The sequence below is a fragment of the Theobroma umbraticum genome, unplaced genomic scaffold, assembly GCF_002168275.2.
Source record: "Theobroma umbraticum cultivar Fairchild unplaced genomic scaffold, ASM216827v3 scaffold_130.0, whole genome shotgun sequence".
In the NCBI taxonomy this organism is placed as follows: domain Eukaryota; kingdom Viridiplantae; phylum Streptophyta; class Magnoliopsida; order Malvales; family Malvaceae; genus Theobroma; species Theobroma umbraticum.
This window is the reverse complement of record NW_018397264.1, coordinates 136,596-157,568: the sequence shown is the minus strand read 5'-3', so window position 1 is coordinate 157,568 and position 20,973 is coordinate 136,596. Positions and strand designations below refer to the sequence as shown.

At 31.0% G+C, this 20,973-nt stretch overlaps 3 protein-coding genes across 7 annotated transcripts; 1 reads left to right on the top strand and 2 right to left on the bottom strand.

Moving 5' to 3' along the window:
* Positions 1-5,203: 5,203 nt before the first annotated feature.
* LOC110422082 (uncharacterized) lies at positions 5,204-6,570 on the bottom strand. Of its 4 annotated transcripts, XM_021435860.2 has the most exons (6): positions 6,477-6,570; positions 6,228-6,295; positions 6,005-6,134; positions 5,810-5,901; positions 5,655-5,723; positions 5,204-5,520 (listed from the first exon to the last, which is right to left on the bottom strand). In XM_021435860.2, the coding sequence occupies exons 4-6, from the start codon at positions 5,867-5,869 to the stop codon at positions 5,446-5,448; spliced, it is 204 nt and encodes a 67-aa protein (XP_021291535.1). In that variant the 5' UTR covers positions 5,870-5,901; positions 6,005-6,134; positions 6,228-6,295; positions 6,477-6,570; the 3' UTR covers positions 5,204-5,445. The 4 variants fall into 4 exon arrangements, with proteins under 4 accessions (XP_021291535.1, XP_021291536.1, XP_089640612.1 ...); XM_021435861.2 differs by lacking the exon at positions 6,477-6,570 and having other exon boundaries at positions 6,228-6,307; XM_089784486.1 differs by lacking the exons at positions 6,228-6,295; positions 6,477-6,570 and having other exon boundaries at positions 6,005-6,209.
* A 3,508-nt stretch (positions 6,571-10,078) lies between these two features.
* Positions 10,079-14,263, top strand: LOC110421229 (ribosomal RNA-processing 7 protein). 2 transcript variants are annotated; one of them, XM_021434760.2, is made up of 8 exons: positions 10,079-10,231; positions 10,822-10,881; positions 10,991-11,137; positions 11,342-11,491; positions 11,817-11,914; positions 12,141-12,348; positions 12,776-12,892; positions 13,332-14,263. In XM_021434760.2, the coding sequence occupies exons 2-7, from the start codon at positions 10,854-10,856 to the stop codon at positions 12,859-12,861; spliced, it is 717 nt and encodes a 238-aa protein (XP_021290435.1). In that variant the 5' UTR covers positions 10,079-10,231; positions 10,822-10,853; the 3' UTR covers positions 12,862-12,892; positions 13,332-14,263. The 2 variants fall into 2 exon arrangements, with proteins under 2 accessions (XP_021290435.1, XP_021290436.1); XM_021434761.2 differs by lacking the exon at positions 10,079-10,231 and adding an exon at positions 10,328-10,467.
* LOC110421230 (S-adenosylmethionine decarboxylase proenzyme-like) lies at positions 13,980-15,557 on the bottom strand. The gene has a single exon (XM_021434762.2). It carries the CDS (start codon positions 15,410-15,412, stop codon positions 14,300-14,302), a length of 1,113 nt encoding a protein of 370 aa, XP_021290437.2. The 5' UTR covers positions 15,413-15,557; the 3' UTR covers positions 13,980-14,299.
* Positions 15,558-20,973: the final 5,416 nt, after the last annotated feature.

The window sequence follows — 20,973 nt, the reverse complement described above, 5'->3', positions numbered from 1 at the left end:
ATTTACTGGCAATTAACTGATGTAAATGATCTCAGTGAAGTACACTCCAAAGAAATTAATTTATTGGAGGGTACAAAGGGAGAAGAAAAGGTTGTTGGACTTGGATCATACCTTATCCATGGCCCCTTGATTTCTTCTTTGACACAGACTTATTCAAGGTGTAGAGCAGACCATGCTTAATTCTATGAAATTAGCCCAAAAGATATAGTAGAAATAACATTATAAACTAGTCGATTCAAATAATAAACTTGGCAGCAGAAAACTTTTGAAATCATAAGGTGGCTTAAAGGTAGCTGATACCTAGCTAGCAACGAGTGCTTCTTAAGATATTTGGTTTCTCTATCATCAAAAAAAGGTTCCTTATCTTGTGAATGGTAATCATAATAAACCAAAGCACATTGATTGTTATTTCTTCTCTAAATTATTAAAAAAGAAGAAAGATATCAAAAGAAAATAATGTTAGTGGCATTAGATTGTGACCTGTGAGCCCTTCGAAATGACAAAGATTTGTCATTGACAGCAAAGTAAAAGTTTGATCTCAAAGGTGTTCATGAGATTAAAGACAGTGATTGTACCAACATGGGCTTGGAGAAAGCTTTTGTTTGAGGGAACAGGAGGGTCCCATGTTTCTAACTTTGTGATGGACCATAACAGCTAAGCTTAAGCCCCTCCCCTCCCCCCACAATGACCCAAGACCTTACTGTAACCCTGCACTGTTTCCTGTCTTCCTACAAAATTATTTTACCTTTGGTCCTTGTATTCATCTTTAACATCATTTTAACAGCTACACTGTCATAACTTTTCCTCTCTTCTTTCTCCCCCCTCAACCTTATCCCCTCTACTTCCTTTTGTCATCAGTGGAAAATTTGCCTCCCACGATATGAGGTTTGTTTAACCACATTTTTGTAAAGTTCTTGCGGGATTTTGGGGGTTTGCTTAAACTTCGAGGAAAGTGCAAAAGCCCGTGCATCAAACAGTATTTAACTCTTAAGAATTCATGTTCAAGCAAAAGTTCACACCTTTACACAGACTAAGTCCATTATGTACCAATCCTTTTTTTTTCATGGTCATAAATTGCTAAGAATGCATGAGAAATGAAAGGAAGGGATTCTTTTCGATTTTAGAGGCTTACTTTGTTAATCTCACATTATTTCTTACAATAGTATATTTGATTAGTTGTTTTGATCACTAAATTAAAAATAATAATAATAAATATATTAACCATTTACGTTTATGAATATTATTGTTTTAGTCATTCAATCGTTATAATAAATCTCTTCCGTAACATTTTACATCACCATCCAGGTCGGTTGCTTTGTTACGTGGATATTTCAGGTGACAAGAAAAAAAATTATCTATAAAATTTTTAATTGCTTTCTTTAAATTTTTTTTTAAAAATTTTTTATTACCATGCGGATATGGACACATGTATTTTGATCAAAATATTATTTTTCAAAATTAGTTGATCAAAAGAAAAAACATTAGAATGGTTAAGTGATCCAAACATATTTTACTCTTAAATTTTCATAATTTGGTTATTTATCATGGATTATTAGTTTTATTATTATTTTTTAAATAAAAGCTTTCTATAAGAAGCAGAAAGTCAAAGTGATTTCATATTAATTTATTTAAAAATAAATAAATAATTAAAATGTAAAACTAATTATAATATGAGTAATCTAATATTATAGTAAAATCAAACATTTTGTTACCTAAAAACTTAGATTTAAGTCTTCAATAAAATTATTTATCTTGTTAACCTAATGTGCATTTTTGTTTCTCTTTTAGAAGCAAAAGTTAAGTAATTTATAAGAGTAAAAACTAATTAGGAGTTGATAGACCTATCATGAATCCGAAAGAAACCATTAATCTACTCAATCCAAATCCAGTCTAACTGATTGGATTAAAAAAGTCAATAATGACAACTTGAAATTATACGAAATCAAATCTTAAATAATTTAAATAAAAATTGACTCGAACCTAACCATTATCCAAATCGAAATGACTCAACGGCCAAAACTTAACCTTTTTTAAGCAAGATATATATTTATTTTTTATTTTACTTATCAATTCTATTAGAAATAATAAAAGCATATAAATAATTATAAAATTGACCTAAAATCAACTCAATTTGTATGATTTCTAAAACAGCAATTACCTAAACCAAACTCATCAGAAATGTTAACGAATCTAAACCCACAATGGAGTGGGCATATAATCCAAACTTAAAATTAACGACAACAAATTTTATAATCCAAACTCAAAATAATCTAATTTGATCCAGTCAATTGCTATAACTAATAATTAGACAAGACCTTAATTTTTGCATTTTTTTAAGTCTTTTAATCTTTACAGTTATTCTTTTTATTCTATCTCCTAGTAGTTATTTTTAAATATAATATCCAAATAAACACCTGAATTATATAAAAAATCAATTAAATTTTTATACTTTTAATACATTTAATTAAATTTTTGATTTTTTATTTTAAATTTGTAACTAGTTAGTCAAAATTATAAGTGTGAATTTAATGTTATATCATATATATGTGACGTCATTTTGGATAATGTTAGTGTCACATGACCAATGACATGGCCAAAGATGTTACTTATTAAATGTTTTGATTATTAAGTTGCTTTTATTTTTTCTCAATCACATGTTTTAAAATCATTGATTTAAGAATTTAAAAAAATTAAAAGAATTTAATTTCTAAACAATCTAATCGATTAGGGTTTATAACTATCAAATTTCTTAAACCATCTGAGAAGAAAAAATTTCAATTGAAATAATTAAGAACAAATTTCTGATAGAACTAACTCACTTAAATTATATTCAAAAACTAAATCCAAGTCATATGAACACTCTTCTTTTTATTCTTCTTGAACAGTTAATGCAGCGAGCTATCTTTCATGGCTACGGAAGAGGAATCGATAGATCAAGCAGCTGCGTCACGTCGAGAGAGGCTTAGAGCTCTTAAAGCAACCCAAGAAGTCTTAAGCACCCCAGATGAAATACACATCGAAGTTAGAGTAATCTTAATCCAATTCAGTTAGACCAGTATATTTTTTCAATAGCAAGGTCCGACGTAGAATAGGATAATTTTTCAATAAGAAAAACCAAGATCAAGCCGAATCAATTGACCAATTTTCAGTTTGGTGCTTGAACCTAATTAAAGAATGATCGACATGATACTCAAAACTTTATTTTTCCTTTTTTGGTATATAACGATTTAAGTTGAATAGTAAGAGACAACCCTCATTTATCTTATAAATTCCAATTCTCCTTTTAAGATATATTATTAACATGGTAAGGAAAAACCAATTGGTGGCCAGAAATGGATGTTTCATGTGGGCACAGTCTAAGACCCAAAAATGGCTGCAGTTTTCCATTCATGGTCCCCTCTGCCTTGTTCAGTCGCAGCTTCAACAGAGTGGCAGTTTTGTAGGAGTAATAGCTACTAATCATCAAAACATAATGGCAATTTTGTCGTAATTGCTGTAAGAACATAGCTTGTCCCGTTTGGTCCTCACCCTCCATTCCAGAAAACACAAGGCTAGCAGGGACTTGCTTTTATTTTCAGATTAAGAAATTTGAAATGGAGATAAAAACAGGGCCAGAAGGATGGCAAACAAACATATTTCGTGTGTCATGTTCAGTCACACTCACCGCGTTTTGCTCGTTCACAAGTCTTATTCACTTGATCTGCTTATCAGATTGGTGACCCATTCTTTGGCTGAACAAAGCTGTGGCATTAATTTTTAATTTACACTGCGAAACTTTTCACAGAAGGTTATCTTGAACAATCTCAAGTCTCTGGAACTCAAATCAGCCTCCAGGATTGTAATTTGTTAGCATAATTATGGATTTGGCTTCAAGCTCTCCCAGGAAATGTTCACTTTGTCTCTCTAGAGCATCCTGAAAAGAGTAATGGATGGCCAAAGGAATCAGGGACTTTCATAGTTTGGGCCTGCATGGGCAACTTCACAATCGCATGCAAAACACGAAATTGCATCTGTCTCTTTTTTTTCTTTTCTCCCTCTTTCTAAAGGCATTCTGCTAAAAAGCCTGGAGTTTTTCAACGATTGCAGAAACACAATGGGCAAACCAACTCTAATCCAGAAAACGAATTTATGCGTAAAAACAAAAGTTCTTGCTCTGGTCCCCAAACTCAATATTTGAAAAAGGAAAGAAAATACAGGTAGTTTCCTAGACCTCGTGTCGTTCTAAATTTTGGTTGCTTCCATTGGCAAGATGTAAATTCTTATGACACAACTATGGCTTGATGTTGAATTCGTATCAAACTAACTATTTGCAATCTGGTGGTGTGTAGCTAAATGTATCAGATGCATTAAGACCATTCTGAATTTGACAATCGAACCACTAACAACTACAAGATTCCGCCCATTGTTTCATGAATAAGCAGATAAAAAGTTCACACAAATCTTGCAAATTAATTAAAAGACACGATTACGTCACCTTTCTTGCAAAGGTAACAGTGAACTTGTAACTTTACTTTCAAATGAAGAAAAGCATGTTCATTAGTAACATAACCGTCCTTCAAGATGCAATTCAACGATGGTAAGTTGTCCCTGGAAGAAGTTTAAGCATGACGAGAAACAACAGCCAGTCAAAGAGAATCTCAACAAATTAACAGCAATGATCTTGCCTATGTTAGTTATATTGGTACCAAACTCCTTTCCTTTTCTTTTCTCCTTTTTTGGTTTTTGGGGCTCAAGATTGTTAGCTAAATTCTTACATAGAACACATGCATCATAGCCAACAGTTGCTTCTTAGAAATAAAAAATAGGTCCAGTTGCTGAAGGTCAAGCCACCGTAAGAGGTACCAGAGCTTTTTAATCTCTGACCCTTGGTATGGAATAGATTTGAAGATCAGGTATTGAGTAGCAGGGCTTCAAATAATCATAGAAAGGAGATAGTTCAGGGTCATATCATGCCGTGAACAGGCCTACAGGATTGGAAGCTTCGGCATGTAAACCCAACACTTGGACAACTATTTTCTAAACAAGCAATAAAAAAATAGAAAACAACATAATCCCACCATCGATTATACTAAGATAAAGATGTATATTATTGCATTTTATCATTGTTTTTGATAGGAGAACAATACCACACTGTGTTGTGTCATTGATGCATTATAAAGAAAAATATTGATTGAACAATTTTATAAAGAAATTAAATCATGCATCATATAAACTAGTTGAACATTAATAATAATAATAAGAAAGGAAAAACAATATCCAAATTGCATTGAAGGAAATAACTGGAAGAGCAACTCCTGACAACTACATGAAAGAGCAGCCTCTCTTCTTGGTTCATAGGAAAAAAAACACAAACAGCATTTTATTAAATGCTCCTACAAGACACTAATTCGAACATGGTACTAAAACATTTAAATGAAATTGGACAGACAGGGTCTTTTTCAGCTTTCATTTATTCATGCCAGTTGCATCCTTCACAGCCTCTTTGGCTCCATGTGCCTTCTCCATCATCTTCTGCCCAGTCTGTTAATAACAACAGATTTACGTATTGTTATACTCTCAAAGAAAACCAAAGGAAACTAGCTACTGCACTTGGGTTAATTGTCTAATTAGTATAAGTAATTTCATGATTTGGAGTTGATTTTTTTGTTTCAAACCTCTTGTATTGATTCCTTAGCAGATTGGGCAGCATCGGCAGCCTTGTCCATCAGGTTGCTAGCCTTTTCCTGAAATTAAGATGAAAGCGAAATGTAGCATTGTACCAATTTCCAGGTTCAACAAAATTTAGCAGAAACAAGAAACCTAAGTTCACCTGAGCCTGGCCCTTGGCCTCACCAGCTTTGTAGCTCATACTCTGGGAGTTGTCAGCCATATTTGATCTTTAAATTGTTTGGAATCTAAAAGCTGCAGAACGTAGAAAATATAGAAATCAGAGGTTGGTGCTGCACACCATCAACGATATTTCAAATTTATAGATTCAAAAACCAATTCATTTGTTGACACGTACAGTGCTACGTTGGGGGCAATTCCAGAGGTATCTCCTTTTGACTAGGGAACTCCAATGAATACTTCAATTTAAACAAAATCCCAAGGCAATTCCTGTTTTGACGGTAGCCACCTTTGACATATTCTTGGCACTGGAATCAGGGCAGCAAGAACAAACAATTAGTTTTTAAACATTAATCACACCCCAACTCAGCTCTAATGGCCCCCAAAAGCAAAACTCTGACCTGAATGGTTCCACTTCCAAGATCAGCAATTAAGCCCTCTCATAAGCTTAAAAGAAAATCAAATCAACCTACCAGGTTAAAGCAACTAAACAGTATTACCTAATTCCAATGAGTAAAAGTTTAGTAAAACGTTTATAGATATTCTTTCACTTAGGGATATGCATGAAACAAACATGTAATGAGATTAAAACCTTTAAAGGAAGAAGGGAAATTGCTCAAGGAGAGAAAAAGAAACAAAAATTGGTTTACCTTGGCATCTTAGCATGACAAAAAAAAAGTAGAAATCTTAAAGAATTACTCCAGATTTTCTACAAGCAGATGCACTTCCTTGATCTCATGGGGCTCAGCATATTGAATTGCCTCAAACATAGAAATTAAGACACGCATGAGCACTGAACGTACAAGAAGCATATAAATGTAGATTTTTTATAAAACGAATTAGTAAAAACTTGTAACTTGACATGTAATAACAATACTTTTTAAATATAGTTTAGTCGTTATTTTTATATTTCAATAAGATATAAATTCTTGAAGTTAAACACATAGAGATCAAGCTTAAAATCAAAAAAGAATTTGATATGGAAATGAAGATATATTAAAAAATTATTTAACGTCAACATTACTGTTGAGTGAAATGACTGAGATGAAATGGACTTGAACAAAAACATATTATCCAAACAGCACAAGATGTTACATGTTAAAGTCAAAGCTTCAACACTATATATTACACATATATTACACACCAAAGCTTCTTTCCTTCTACTGATGCTACGTACCAAGGCATGAATCACTTTTTTACATGTTAAGGTATATTCTATCAAACTTGAATCATTGAAAAAACTTAACACCCATAAACTCCAAAACAGGTTGTTACTTACCATACTATAATTTTTGATTTATAAATTGACGATGAGATGGTGAAAGATAGATAGAGAGAGGGTTTGTGAATGTAAACTAATAAATTCAAGAATATATTGTTATGTTTTATGTCATGCTCTTCGATCATATGACAAGAAAACGAGAAATAGATAGTGAGATAGTGATGGTGATAAAATTAAATAAAATTGGATGATGAGAGAAAAAAATGGAAAGCATAGTAGAAGAAAATTTGGGAGCAATTGAATATGAAGAGGTTTATTAAAGGCAATTTTGTTTAAATTTTTTCTCTTTGCTAAAAATAATTAAATTTAAAAAGAAGGTTATTTTTGAAAATACTCTATCTTTGAGGGTTAAAAAAAATTAATCCCTTATTTTATTTTTTAAATATTAATAATTTTTATAATTTCTTTAAAATATTAATAATTTATTATTTAAATATTAATATTTTTATAATTTAATCAATAATATTTTAAATATTAATATTTTATTTAAATCTTATTATGATTAAAATGTTAATAATTTTAATTAAATTTTAAATATTAATTTTTATAATATATAATTAAAAACTTAAAATTTTAATTATAATATATGATTATCTATTTTTATTTTATTTTATTTTATTTTTAAATATTAATAATTTTTATAATTTCTTTAAAATATTAATAATTGATCATTTAAATATTAACATTTTATTTATAATTTAATCATTAACATTTTAAAATATTAGTATTTTACTTATAATTGAAAAATTATTATTATTAAAATATTAATAATTTTAATTAAATTTAAATTTAAAATATTATTTTGTATAATATATAAGTAAATACTCAACCTTTTTATTATAATATATGATTATCTATTCTTATTTTATTTTATTTTATTTTTAAAATATTAATAATTTATAATTTATTTAAAATAATAATAATTGATAATTTAAATATTAACAATTTTAAATATTAATATTTTATCTTTAATTTAAATATTATTATTAAAATGTTAATAATGTTAATTAATTTTTAAATTTAAAATATTAAATTTTTATAATATATAATTAAAAACTTAAAACCTTTTACTTTAATTTTTTTTTATTTTCCCTTATAAGGGGTATTTTATCTTATTAATTTTAAAAGCTATTCTCCACTTATGGAATAGATGGAGTTTGCGATTGGCTAATCTTTGATTTTGGGTGATTTTGGAGGATAGAGATCGTAGAGGAATGGTTATTCCTTGGACCGTTTGGCAACGAAAGGAAGAAACAAATTTTTAATGGCTTGGCTATTCCCCAACCAATCATGCTGAAAGGGAGGTGAAGGTGATGGTGAGCATTGATTGAATAGACATATTAGCTTAAAAATACAAAAACACCCCCATTTATTTTATAAATGCCAAAATAACTCAACATAAAGGAGAAAGCATAAGTGAAAAGATCGAAGTAGGCTTGCCTTTTCATAAAATTTCAAAAATAGGCAGTTAGCAATTGAGAACTTAAGAGAAACCGAAAATAGGAAAAGACCACATTACCATCAATATTTCCTGAAAACCCCAAAACAACCTCAATGATTAAAAAAAAATTAGACCAAAATCCACCCCTTTTTTCCAAACTTTCCTAAAACACTTTATATAAAATCATGTGAATATTGATATTTACCCTTCACAAATAATCACTTAAACAGTCATAAAATGTGTTGAAAGGCATTCTTACACATAGTAATTAACCAAAACCCAAAAGCACCCTCCACTCTTTCACCATAAACACCTCTAATAAAGGTATGGAGCTTGAAAATCTCAACATGCCTTTCATGCCACTTGGAACAATCCCAATTTGAACTCACTTTCAATATATGGTATAGATTTCAAAGCATTCTATTATTGCGTGGATGGCCACTCTAGACAAATTAACTACTCTTCAAAGGTTTGTAATGGGCAAGATGGTACTCGGCACACGATTTTGGGATCCTCGATTATTTTGATGGTTTTGGTCCATCTTGTTGGAAGTTTACAGCTAAAATTTCTATAATTTCTTCTTATTCCCTATCTTCCCCACCCCCCAAAGTCATCTAGGATAGCTCTCTTTGTGGAAACAATCAAACAAGTAGGCCTATTCATTAAAGAATGGAAACAATCTTCTCATGGGTGAATCCCATATTTGGACGCTCCCTATTAAACATTCATGCCTTGCATGTAAGGCTACTGAGTTTCTCCATCTGACAATAATATAGGACCTTACGCTTTTGGTTTTTTCTTTTTCTGTTCCAATTGTATAGGTTGATGCCATCACTATGCTTTTCCCTAAACAGAATAGCAAACTTGTATCCAAGGACTTCCTTCTTTGTCAATATCATTATGAAAAATGTCAATGCTCTTGTTTTAAGTCTCAACACAAAATAGAATATCATTGCATCATATTTTAATTCTCCTTGCATTCTAAGGCCATACGAAATTATTATAGTATATGTTAAATGATATTTTTCTTATGTATGAGAAATTGTTAGTGGTCATAATTGAGTGTGTTATTATAGCATATGTTAAATGATATTTTTCTTATGAATATGGAAAATTATGGATGTAGGGATGAAAATTATATAGTTTTTTTTTTTTATCATTCTTATTTTTCCCTCATGATACCTTTTGAATAGATGTGTATAGAGTTGAGTTCCTTTTTGTGAGAGGACTTGTCCCTCTGTCTGGGAAAATCAAAGCATTATAAAAAAATTGTTTTGTATTTGACAAAATACTTTAAAAAATTTTTAAATAAAATTTTATTTTTTATTAATTTTATTAAATTATTATAGTTTTATTTTAAATTAATATTAAAATATTACTTACCATTATATGCACGATTTAATTCTTAGTGTAATAATTCTTATAAAGAAATTTACCCCACAAAAAAAACCTTTTTAAACTCGTTTAATCCAACACTACGCTGTCAAACCGAAAGCAAAAGCCCATTAGGCCCAACTCTTACTACCCTACTAAATAGAATCATCAGCTCTTTTCTCCGTCTTCTTCACCGCAGCAGCGGCTAGTTTCAGGCCTTCAGCGACATAGCCAGACAAGTACATATCAAACAGCTGCGTTGTAATTCAAATCCAGCCGCCCCACCTTCTAGCCTCAGCGACACCCTGGTTAGACTTTGGCCTCTTTCGTTTGTCCTGTTATGGTTATCCTGTTATTGTACGAAGTCGTGTTGATTATTTTTCTTTCTCTCACTAGCGCACGGCCACTTTCTCCCTTTCTACAACTCTTTCACTGTCCCTTCTCTCTCCAGTGGCTTTAGCTGTTTCTACACCGGGATAGTGGGGTTAAAGGGTTTTTAACAATTGAAGGGGGTATCGAAAGATTTCATTGTGAAAGCCATTTGGTAGGTGGGGGCCCTTTCAGTGTCCATGTTTTGTAGGGATATTAGGTTATGGTTGATTCTATGATATTACTCTCATGCTGGGGAAAGTCTGTGGCTGAATAGCTGGTGGCTGCAGACTTACCTCGGCATCCTTGTAATTGGTGTGAACATTGAATTAATGAAATTGATCTTTCAAAAAAATGAAGTATTATTGATTCTGCAATTCATGTCGGAATTTAAGGGGTACTTAATGTTTGAGCTTCAAATTGCTTATTTTATTCTTCAGTTTGATATATACTTGTTTGAGGAAGAAGTAAGTTCTATGGGTTACATTTAACAATTTATATGATACATTCTGTCTCTTTTTAATCGCAGAAAATATTGAAACTTTGAACAACAAGTCTACTATGAAGAAGAAGAGAAGTAGGGGGAAGGGTAAATGCCAATGGAAATTCTGAAGACGTGCTGACATTTTGTCTTTGAATGATATTTTTGGATATGTAATAACCTTTATAACGTATTTTTGTTTTTGTTTTTGTTTCAGTGGACAATTTGGTTGAAACCAAAGAAGAAAAGAAAAAGGATAAATCAAGCAAGAAGAAAAGAAAAAGTGAGGAGAAAAATAATGCCATCATTGGAATTGTTGATCAGCTCGGTGATGAGGAAGAAGACCATTTTCAGAAACAAAATGGTGAGAGTTTTTTCGTTGTTTCATTAAATGGTGAGAGTAAGATTAAAGATTTTATAAGGTATGCTGTGGCTGATACTGAAAGTGAGATTAAGAGTTGTGAATAAGTGATGGGTTTCGTTTGTTCTATTTAGAAATTCATCAGTTGACGTCAATATTGCAGTTTCTCTTCGGTGTTACATAATTGTTTTGGGTTTTACATTGTAGACAAATGTAAGAAGGATAGAAAAAAGAAAAAGAAGGAACACAGCTCGTCAGGGGAGAATCAACAGTTGGTGGAAAAGAGTAAAGTAGCTGATAAAGATGAAGTATATGAAATACCTTCAGGGGATGAAGACTGCTCAAAAGGAATGAAAAGTATGAAACTGGTGACCTTTCATTAAATATTTTAAGCTTTTGATGTTGTAGATAAGCTTTCAGACCGTTACTCTTTTCAGTCATATTATGGTATATATGCTCAATTGGCCTTATAACCTATTTGTCTAAATGTTGACTTCAACTTTGTGTAGGATACGTATCACAATATAGCAATGTCAAACTTGTAGTTAAAGTTCTATTTGGTTATTTGATAGAAATCAGTTTACCTTTTCTTTCCTGGGTTTTAAAATTTGATCATATATTGTCAATTGATAACAAGTTCTATCATTTTGGTTATTTTATTGAAAAACTTCGTAAACCGCAGAATGGGTTATCGAATACCACCAAAGTAGGCCTGGCTTGAAGGTTTTGCAACAAAGAATTGATGAGTTCATAATTGCCCATGAGGCAAAACTTGAACAGGTACTTTCTCTTTCTGGCACCCTCACTGGTGAATAATTTAGGCCTTTTTGGGAAATGAATTTGGTTCTAGCAGTACACAACTGGTTCATGCATATACTATGTGTTATGAATTTATGCCTTTACACATGATCAGTTAGAAATATGTTGTCTTTTTGTCTGTTTTGATACTGGAATTGCAGCTGCTAGTTACCTGTAGTTTTTCACTTACGTCATTATCATGATACAGGAAAGAAAAGAAAGAGAAGCTCATCTCACAGAAGGGGGTTGGACACTTGTTGAACATCATAGAGGAAGGAAAAAGACAACAGAATTTGAAAGTGGAACTACAGTGGGTTCTGTTTCCCAGGCTGCTGTGGAGGGGAAATTAGCTAAGAAGAAGAGCAAAGAGGTCTTTGATTTCTATCGGTTTCAAAAAAGAGAAGCCAAGAGGAATGGTATGGATGATCTTATATAGAGTTTGTTGTCTCTCTTTCTTAGATGTCACTCTTGAGTTTATTCTGAACATTAACCGTTAAAAGTTTGTAAAAATTTTGAGTTAAGGTGTGATTAATTATGTTGTAGGATCTTGATGTTAGAATTAGTTGCATTTCATTGTTGTATTTTTGTTTTTGTTTTTTTCATCATGATAGCCACCAGACAAAATTGTCTTCTTTGATATTAACTAATAAACCATAAAAAAGTGAAAAGAAGAGCTGCTCTATTCATTTGAGGTATTGCAACTAATTGGTTGTTTTCTTATGCCTATGGATTTTCATCTGGCTATGGCTTTGTATATGATGTAAGAATGTACTTGTTATTTACGTATATAAATACTAAAATAAGAACTTATGATTTGTTATGTACTTGTTTATTTCCTTGCAGAACTTATGATGCTCCAGAGCAAATTTGAGCTGGATAAAAAGCGTATCCAACAGTTGAGGACTGCTAGGAAGTTTCGACCTTACTGAGTGCAACCAAACCCTTATAAAAAACCAGGAGGTGAACCCATCTCTTAATTATATACTGATTGCTGTGTTTAAGAAGCTGAAGGCTGACTACATGTCGTTTGGAACCCATTTTGTGCAATTTTTATGGTTTTATAGCATACTGGAAAAATCAATTAGGATTGTAACAAGAATATGCACTTCTTCCATTTATTCCAGAACTCCCTCTATTTTACACAAATCTGAATTCTTTAGCAACTTTTGTAATGCTGGTTTGTGTGGGTGGTGAAACTACAGTTCTGTTCATCAAAGCCTGTGGCTTAGCCAGTTATGGCACTTTGGGATATTATGCATGTTTCCGGTTGATTATAGGTGTAGGTGTTGTCCATTTTCATCTTGCATGACCCTATCGGCACTGTCATATTCTGCATCTGCTCTTCAACTTATGGGCAAATTAAACTGATTTCAATTTTATCCCTTTTTTTTCATTATAGAATCACATGGAGTGAGGAAACTTTAAGGGTGGAAGGAAGATAGAGTATATGCAACATTGCCCCATTAGAAAATCATGTAATACGTGGGAAAGCATTTTACAGATTTCATGAACTCCTCTCAGATTAGGTTGCTGGTCAGAATTGTAGGAACAATTCTGAAAGCGGCAAGGGTAACTATAGCTTGCAAGGTGCAGCTTTCAATGGGGGAAATCTCCTGAACTATGTAGTACAAGTACAATTACAAGGTTATTGAGGCCAAAGAAAGTTGATCGTCAACTTCAAGCAATTAATCATATATATACCTCTTTGTCTGTAATGTTCCTAGTCATAAAGCAATCCATATGCCAATGTCCAGGGAATTCTATATCTAGGTTGATCAATTTGGTAGTTTTTATGCGTTAGAAATTGTTGTTCTTTCTAAATGGACAATTTATCTGTGCACAAGAGGCCCAAAAGGAGAAGTATAACGAAATATATAATGTAAGCTACACCGACCACTGAGTTGTACAGGAAGGAATCCAGCACAAATCATGCTGGACATCTTAATTTATGTCAAAAGGAAACTCACTAGCAAAAACACGAATATAAAGTAAGAAAAAGGTCAAATTATAAGATATTAATTGTGATGCTAAGCAAATGCAATGAAAATTTTAGTAGCACAAATAGCACACTTTATTTAATGTAAGCTCCAGTAACATCTAGCACCCAAATCATTTCCAAAATAACTGTCAAATGCGTAGATAAATCCTCAAACAATTCGCCTCTTCTGCACATAACCCCACAACATTTATTATAGAAAAACAACAGAAACAAATATATAAACTAAAAAAAAATTCAGTTCAACATCCTCATCCTTCTCATCCTTACTTTAGCAGCACTCCAGGAGCTCTTTTTTCCACAGTAGTATGTATTCAAACACATTGACTCTTGGACTCATGGTTCACCCCTACAATGTCAAGTATCCAAAGCTATAGAGCACTCAGATGGTATGGAACAGGTCGAAATCCAACTTCCTCATCCTTCTCATCCTCACTCCAGCAACATTTCAGAATTGACCTAGGCGATACACAGACATCAGCACCAATAAAGCTGTAGTAAATGACTGAACTGCCGTTCCCAAGCACATCAAATCTCCTTTCTTCACAACAGTACCCATTCACATCAAGAGGGATCCTATGTTCAGGTACATTTCCATTGATGTCAGCATGCAAAGATACAGAGAACTCAGTTGGCTTGAAACAATCCAAAACTCTCTCAATCAGCTGATTCAAATTCACAGTCTCAAAATCATAACCTGCTGCCTCAAAACTTGCATAACTGAAACCGTCTTCTGGAGTGACATGAATTGTTGAAATTGCATCCCTCTCAATTGAATTCATGGAGTAACCACAAGGGTCAAACTCAAAATCACATATCTGGGACTGTGGAAGAATCTCCCTAATACCTGAATGCTCAGTCATCAACGCTGCTGAACTTACATGTGTTTTGGAGAAGACAGATGCCTTCTTCTTGTCCAAACCAGTCATGCACATTTCTAAAGTAAAAACTGGATCTGAATGACCACTCCTTTCCGCATAAGCTGAATAAACATGCCATTTCTTTGTTTTATCAGAACTACCCATAATATAAGCCTTCCTACGAGAACCAAGCTTAAGAAAAAAGCGATCAAGGATTGCTACTTCCTCAGAGAAGTTACGATGTGGAAATGGTTGAGCCCCAGGAAATATGAAGCTCCCACGAGTGTACCTCACAGACCTTACAGAAAGTGAAAGGTTGTTAGCAAACTTCAGAATGGCAGGGATTGAAAGAAGCAATTTTGTAGTCCCACAAGTCTTGATGATGATTTTGTAAGGGTAGACAAAGAGGCTTGATTCAGAAAGAACATATGAATCAACATGATCATTTGACAGTGAAGAAACGATTGTGCATTCAGCTGGTTTCAGGATTTCATCCAATTGTATTGTGGATAAGGAGCGAAGGCCCACCCCTCGAGGATCAACAAATGAACCAGGGTCAAAAAATGACACCTCGAGCCTCTTTTCATAGCCTTCAAATCCAATTGCAGAGACAGGGAAGGCCATCTTGGCTTAAAAGAAACAACTGGTATTGCAAGAAGGAAGAATGAGAGAATAAAGAGGTAAGGAAGGATACAGACTAGAGTACTTGCAGTGTGATTGAGGCTTTGGGGGTTATGTCAAAACTTCGTGAAACTCAGGATGGTCTTCGAACACACTGCACAAATAAAGCATCAAAAAATGTCAATTAAAAGGGTCCATCCGTATTTATATGATGAAACAAAGACCAGGTCAAATTCAAGAACAAAAGCTCACGTTGGAGTAAGCAGCAGATCGAAATTTCTTGATTCCACCGTGAGGTCGAACGTCTTCAATGCTGTAACCGAGAGGAGCTTCGTAGAACAAAGATTTACTACTACTAGACTTCTTTTTCCCACCCTTGGACTCCATTAGATCATTCAGTCTTTCCTGATAGAGCCACCCAAATATAAATTAAGCACTAAAACAACTTCGCAAATGATGAATCAATCAATTAAGATACTCCAGGACAATGTAAATAATTAAGATGCACCACGCAACATTCACAAGGTAGTGAAAACAAGCAAAGAAGTACTAAAATTGATATTATTCCTCTCCATTTTTCTTTGTGGACATGGCAATTTTCAAAATCAGAGACAACAAGCTGTAAATATCAATTCAATTTCCAAAACTTTATAATAATAAACAGCGAGAGCATAATCTAATCTTTTGTTCATTCTCTTGAAGGTAAAACGATAACTATTCTATTTTAAAAAATGCAAAACTTTCTTAACAGAAAAAGCATCATGCTAGTATAATTGTTCGAGTGCTTTTTAACAATAGCAGAACGAATACCTCAGTAAGGATTAAGAGGAACAGTTAAAAACCATTCAAAGAAAACATTCAGCAGGGTGTTTCCAGCACCAGATATGCACTATATCCATTGATTTTTTTTTTCTACTGAAACAATTAAAATCATGCGAATTTTCTAAAGGGATAAAGCAAACATCAATTTGGGATAAACTGGCGAGTTTTAAAAAAAAAAATCTTTTTTCGTCCGAAATTAAAAAGAACAAAGAATTTCAACTTTCAAGGTAGAAATCACCTAAGTCACAATTACACATAAAAGGGCTTCTGAATTTTCTTTCCCTCAACACAGTACTAAACATAACTTATCAACAAAGAAAAAGAAAAAGATGGAAAATGAAACGCATGGAAGAACATAATAGTCTCAATTGAAGAAAAGGCAATACTCACAATGTAAAACAATCAAAACAAGTAGCTCTCCAAGAAAAACCCTTTTTCTGAACCTTTCGATCAAAACCTGAAACTCAAAAAGAAATCACAATCAATGAACCTACCAAAACAATTGCAAAAAAATCCAAAAACACAAGCAATAAAAAGGATAAAATAAACAAGAATTATCGTACCAATTCGAAAACTATTGGAAAAAGTTAAAGAAACCCAAAACGAATCCGACAAAAATCGACTAAGAATCAGAGGGTGCTTTCTTTTTCTTTTTGAAGAATTATTTGGTTTCTTTGGTTTTTTTCTTTTTTTCTTCTTCTGAGGCTTGCGCAGAGAGCTGTGGGTGGCCTTTTATAGTGGTAGTTGGGGCGCAAACTTAATACGGATGAGCTTTGCCAGTCCACCCGTAAGTCTTGCCGATAATTACGGTCGTACCCTTAATTTTTACATGAATTTTGCTCGAAGACACGATCTCTTTGTTGGATTTTAACCCCTTTTCTATTTTTCATTCTTTCCATAAAAAAATATTTATATACCATTTTTATCCTAATTATTATTATAGCATAAAAAATCTTAACTATTAATTATATATAAGGATGCGCCCTATCTATTTATAAGTATAATGATAAATTTAGATAAAATGTGAGACTTTAATTCTAGAAGTTCATTAAAAAACTCTTAAAAATTAATCAATTAATTATTAAATTGTTAAATGGGATAAATAATTACATTTTTTAGAAAATATAACCTTTTGATAATAAATTGGTAAAAATGGAAGAAAAAAATTAATTTCATTATTCTATTATGCTTTCCTTTCTTTTATTTTTTTATGTTATATATATTGATGGGCTTGATTTCATTATTTATAAAATAAAAATAGAATGAAAAATGAAAATAAAAATGAAATCAAATAAATTTTTATAATAAGAACTATTTTTAATGCCAGCGGTATATATTCGAGTCCTATTAGGCTATAACTATTATAATTTACAAAGTAGAGTGTGCTCCATTCTTTCATCTAATAATTCAAAACTTCAATGTCTTATGTATTTATTTATTTTTATACAATTTTATTTTTCTTGACTCAATAATTGATGCATCCTTGCACATATATGAGGTGACAAAAACTTATCAAACTCGAAAATTGCTTGAATTAACTCAAAATTAAACGCAATCCAATCTAAAATGGATTGAAAAAAGTCAAAGATTCAATACTGAAAAATAAATTATCCTTTAAATGATCCAAACTTTACACAACCAAAACTTGAAATGAAAAAAATCCAAAGTGACCCGAACTCGTATGATTCTAAACTTGAGACCATCCAATCGAAAAGCTGTAAGAACTTGAATTTGTCATCTAAAAGGATCAAAACTGTATTTAAATGACTCTTTTAAATGAACAAATGATAAAAGAAATTAAATAAAAATTCATATAATATTATGTATAGTTATTAAACATTTATATAAAAAAAATATTTGTAATCTTTTGATATTAAATATTTAAATTTAAACTAAATTAAATGTTATGTAAATTTACTGATGGATTATATTTAGTATGTTGTTTATCAAGTCAAGACATCTTTATTTTTCATTAATGTCAAAATGCTACCCAAATATTAAAATTAAAACAATATTATATCAATTAGTTTTAAATATCATAGTTTTAGATTACTTATAATTTACGTGGTACTCTTTTAATAATATTTATTATTCACTTCAATTAAACATTTGTCTGTCTGACTATATCTAATATTAATTTTCATAATTTATGTACAAACCAAAAACAATAGTTAAATACAAGAATAAATTTTTGAAAAGTTATAATGATTAAAAAATTAAAATAAAAAGCAGAAAAAAATCTGATATTGAGTGCATAATATAGATAAAACTATAGTATCATTTACATTTATATAAATATTTTTGAAAATTCATATTTTTAACACATTTTAATTTTAAAGCTGTTAAATTAGTCAAATATTTTACTTGATATCTATTATGAAAATGAAATTATTTACTCCATTTAATTATTTATGAAAAATATTTATTAACTCACATAAATTTTAAAATAACTTGATTTCTTTTACATTCAAATTGTTTTAAATTGAAAATGATTTGAATACAAAATAATTTAAATTTATGATCCAAAGTCAGAATAATTTTGAACCCAAGAGAACCTAAACCCGAACTTAAAAAAACTCTGAATCCAAAAACAATCCGACCTAAACTGGTCCGAACTCTCCCAATTATTATCTCCTTTTCAAAAATAAGGTTCAAAATTTTTTCTAAAATTAAAAAAAAAATCTATAAACAGTATGAGGGCAATTGAGTCATTCGGCAGGACAAGAAGAAGAAGAAAATGGAAATGGGAGTGGCTTTGCAAAGTTTAAGGAATTGGGATATACATACGGACATGGTCATTGGTGGAGGAGATAGTGATAAGAAGTTGACCAAAGGCGTAGAGAAGGATCCACGCAATGACTGACAAGGCACAACGTGTGGTCGTGAGCTGAGCTGGATTTCTCTGTCCTTTCTCTCTTCGGTTCCTTTCCATGCTTTGTCGTTTCATCCTAAATTTGGGGCCCACAGTATCTGCTGCCACAAAATCAATAAGATCCTTCAATTATTTCATAGTGACATAATTGCCCTTCCCTTGTCCTTTTTTTTCCGAAAATAGTAAGACCTTTGGGGTCCCACTCTTCGGTCTATACTCTGCAAGCGGTCAGCGGTTCTTTGTACTGGGTTCAGCCGAGCCCTAACTCAGTCCCCGGCTTCGCTAGAAACGTTCTTATAGTATGGCTGAACAAAATAAGAAATAATATCATATTAACATTATGGCAAAATTAAAGCTTAACCAAGGGATATCTGAAAAATATAAAAATAATAATTTTTTATTTTATTATGAATTGATTTTAAATTAAATATTTAATTTAAATTTTTATATTATATAATAGATCAATTATCTTTGCATGTGAAAAAAATTTTAAAGTGATAATAGTGATAAATTATAAATAAATAAAATTTAAAATATTTTAAATATATATAAACATAATAAGAATTCCTTTTTTAAAAATATCCAAAAATCAATAAATCAAGTTTAAATTTACATTCATTAATTTTAAAATGTTAAAAATTAGTATTCAAAATACAATATTTAATTTTAACCAATGTGTAGAGGTGTGTGAGCAAGGCTTAGGGGTAAGGTCAGGTGGTCTAAACCTATCATAGAGGTTAAATAAATGCAAAGATTGTAATGACAATTTCTAAAGTCTCTAGAGCTAATATGCCTTCTAATTAGTACTATGAACTAATCATAATTATAATAATGGCTATTGGATTGTCAAATCGTGTGATTGTCAACAATGTGCCAAACCACTAAATACACCACACGCAACTTGAGTTGCATTAAATATCTAGTTGTAAGCTTTTCATGTTGTGATGGTTTTGTAAGTTCAACTCAATATTAGTAACTCTTACTTATAAACTTAAAAGTTTTATTTTATTTTTTACCGCTATGTGAGATATTTTATTCAACCCAATTATGCATCGATTTTGTTGCAATGGGTCTTTTACCCATTAAAAAAAAAACTTATCTTGGATAAAATTTATTTCATTTTTAATATTTCTTATGTAAAATCTCATATTAGTGAAGAGTTAAATAGTCTCTAATACCATTAGTCACGAATCTATATTTTTAATCCAAATTTTTATTAAGTAGAAGAAAATTCTTGTAAATTCAAAACTCATCTCATATTTTATTGATGTAAAATCATGTATAAATTTCAAATATAAACTTGAAACGTAAATAAGAGATAACTATAATTAGGTTGAGGTATTTCACAAGCAGGGGCAGAGCGTTCCTTTATGATGGGCCCTCCCAAGTTTTTAAATTTTTTATATATTATATATTTTTTAATAATTTTTAAAAATAATGTTTTATTAAATAATTAAATAATAATAAAATAACTTTATAAACTTAGTTTAATTTTATTAAAATTTTTTATTTTTTTTATTTTTTTAAATTTCTCTATCCATATTTCTCTCTTTTCTTTTCTATTTTTATATTGTGAAATTATAAAGAGGTAAAATTTTTATTTAATTAATTAATTAATTAATTTATATTATTATTATTATTTTTTCAACTCTATTCTATTTGCTCATATATTTTAAGTTTTTATAAATTTTCTCTTTTAAATTTCTACGAATCATCAATCATATTTTTTTTTTGTTATATAAGTTATATCTCCTACTTGTTATGATTTTTTATTTTCTGTTATGTGAATTTTATTTTTAATAATTTTAATTTTTAAAAATTAAAAAATTATTGTATATGTAATTCTCAAATATAGGTTCTTGTGTTGCAT

Bases quoted from the DNA above. Each gene is read 5' to 3' on its own strand.
- LOC110422082 (XM_021435860.2), bottom strand. From the start codon at position 5,869: ATGGCTGACAACTCCCAGAGTATGAGCTACAAAGCTGGTGAGGCCAAG. The intron at 5,724-5,809 runs GTGAACTTAGGT...TCTTAATTTCAG, and splicing joins AGGCCAAGGGCCAGGCTCAG to GAAAAGGCTAGCAACCTGAT. The intron at 5,521-5,654 runs GTTTGAAACAAA...TGTTATTAACAG, and splicing joins CTAAGGAATCAATACAAGAG to ACTGGGCAGAAGATGATGGA.
- LOC110421230 (XM_021434762.2), bottom strand. From the start codon at position 15,412: ATGGCCTTCCCTGTCTCTGCAATTGGATTTGAAGGCTATGAAAAGAGG.
- LOC110421229 (XM_021434760.2), top strand. From the start codon at position 10,854: ATGAAGAAGAAGAGAAGTAGGGGGAAGG. The intron at 11,492-11,816 runs GTATGAAACTGG...CGTAAACCGCAG, and splicing joins CTGCTCAAAAGGAATGAAAA to AATGGGTTATCGAATACCAC. The intron at 12,349-12,775 runs GTATGGATGATC...ATTTCCTTGCAG, and splicing joins AAGAGAAGCCAAGAGGAATG to AACTTATGATGCTCCAGAGC.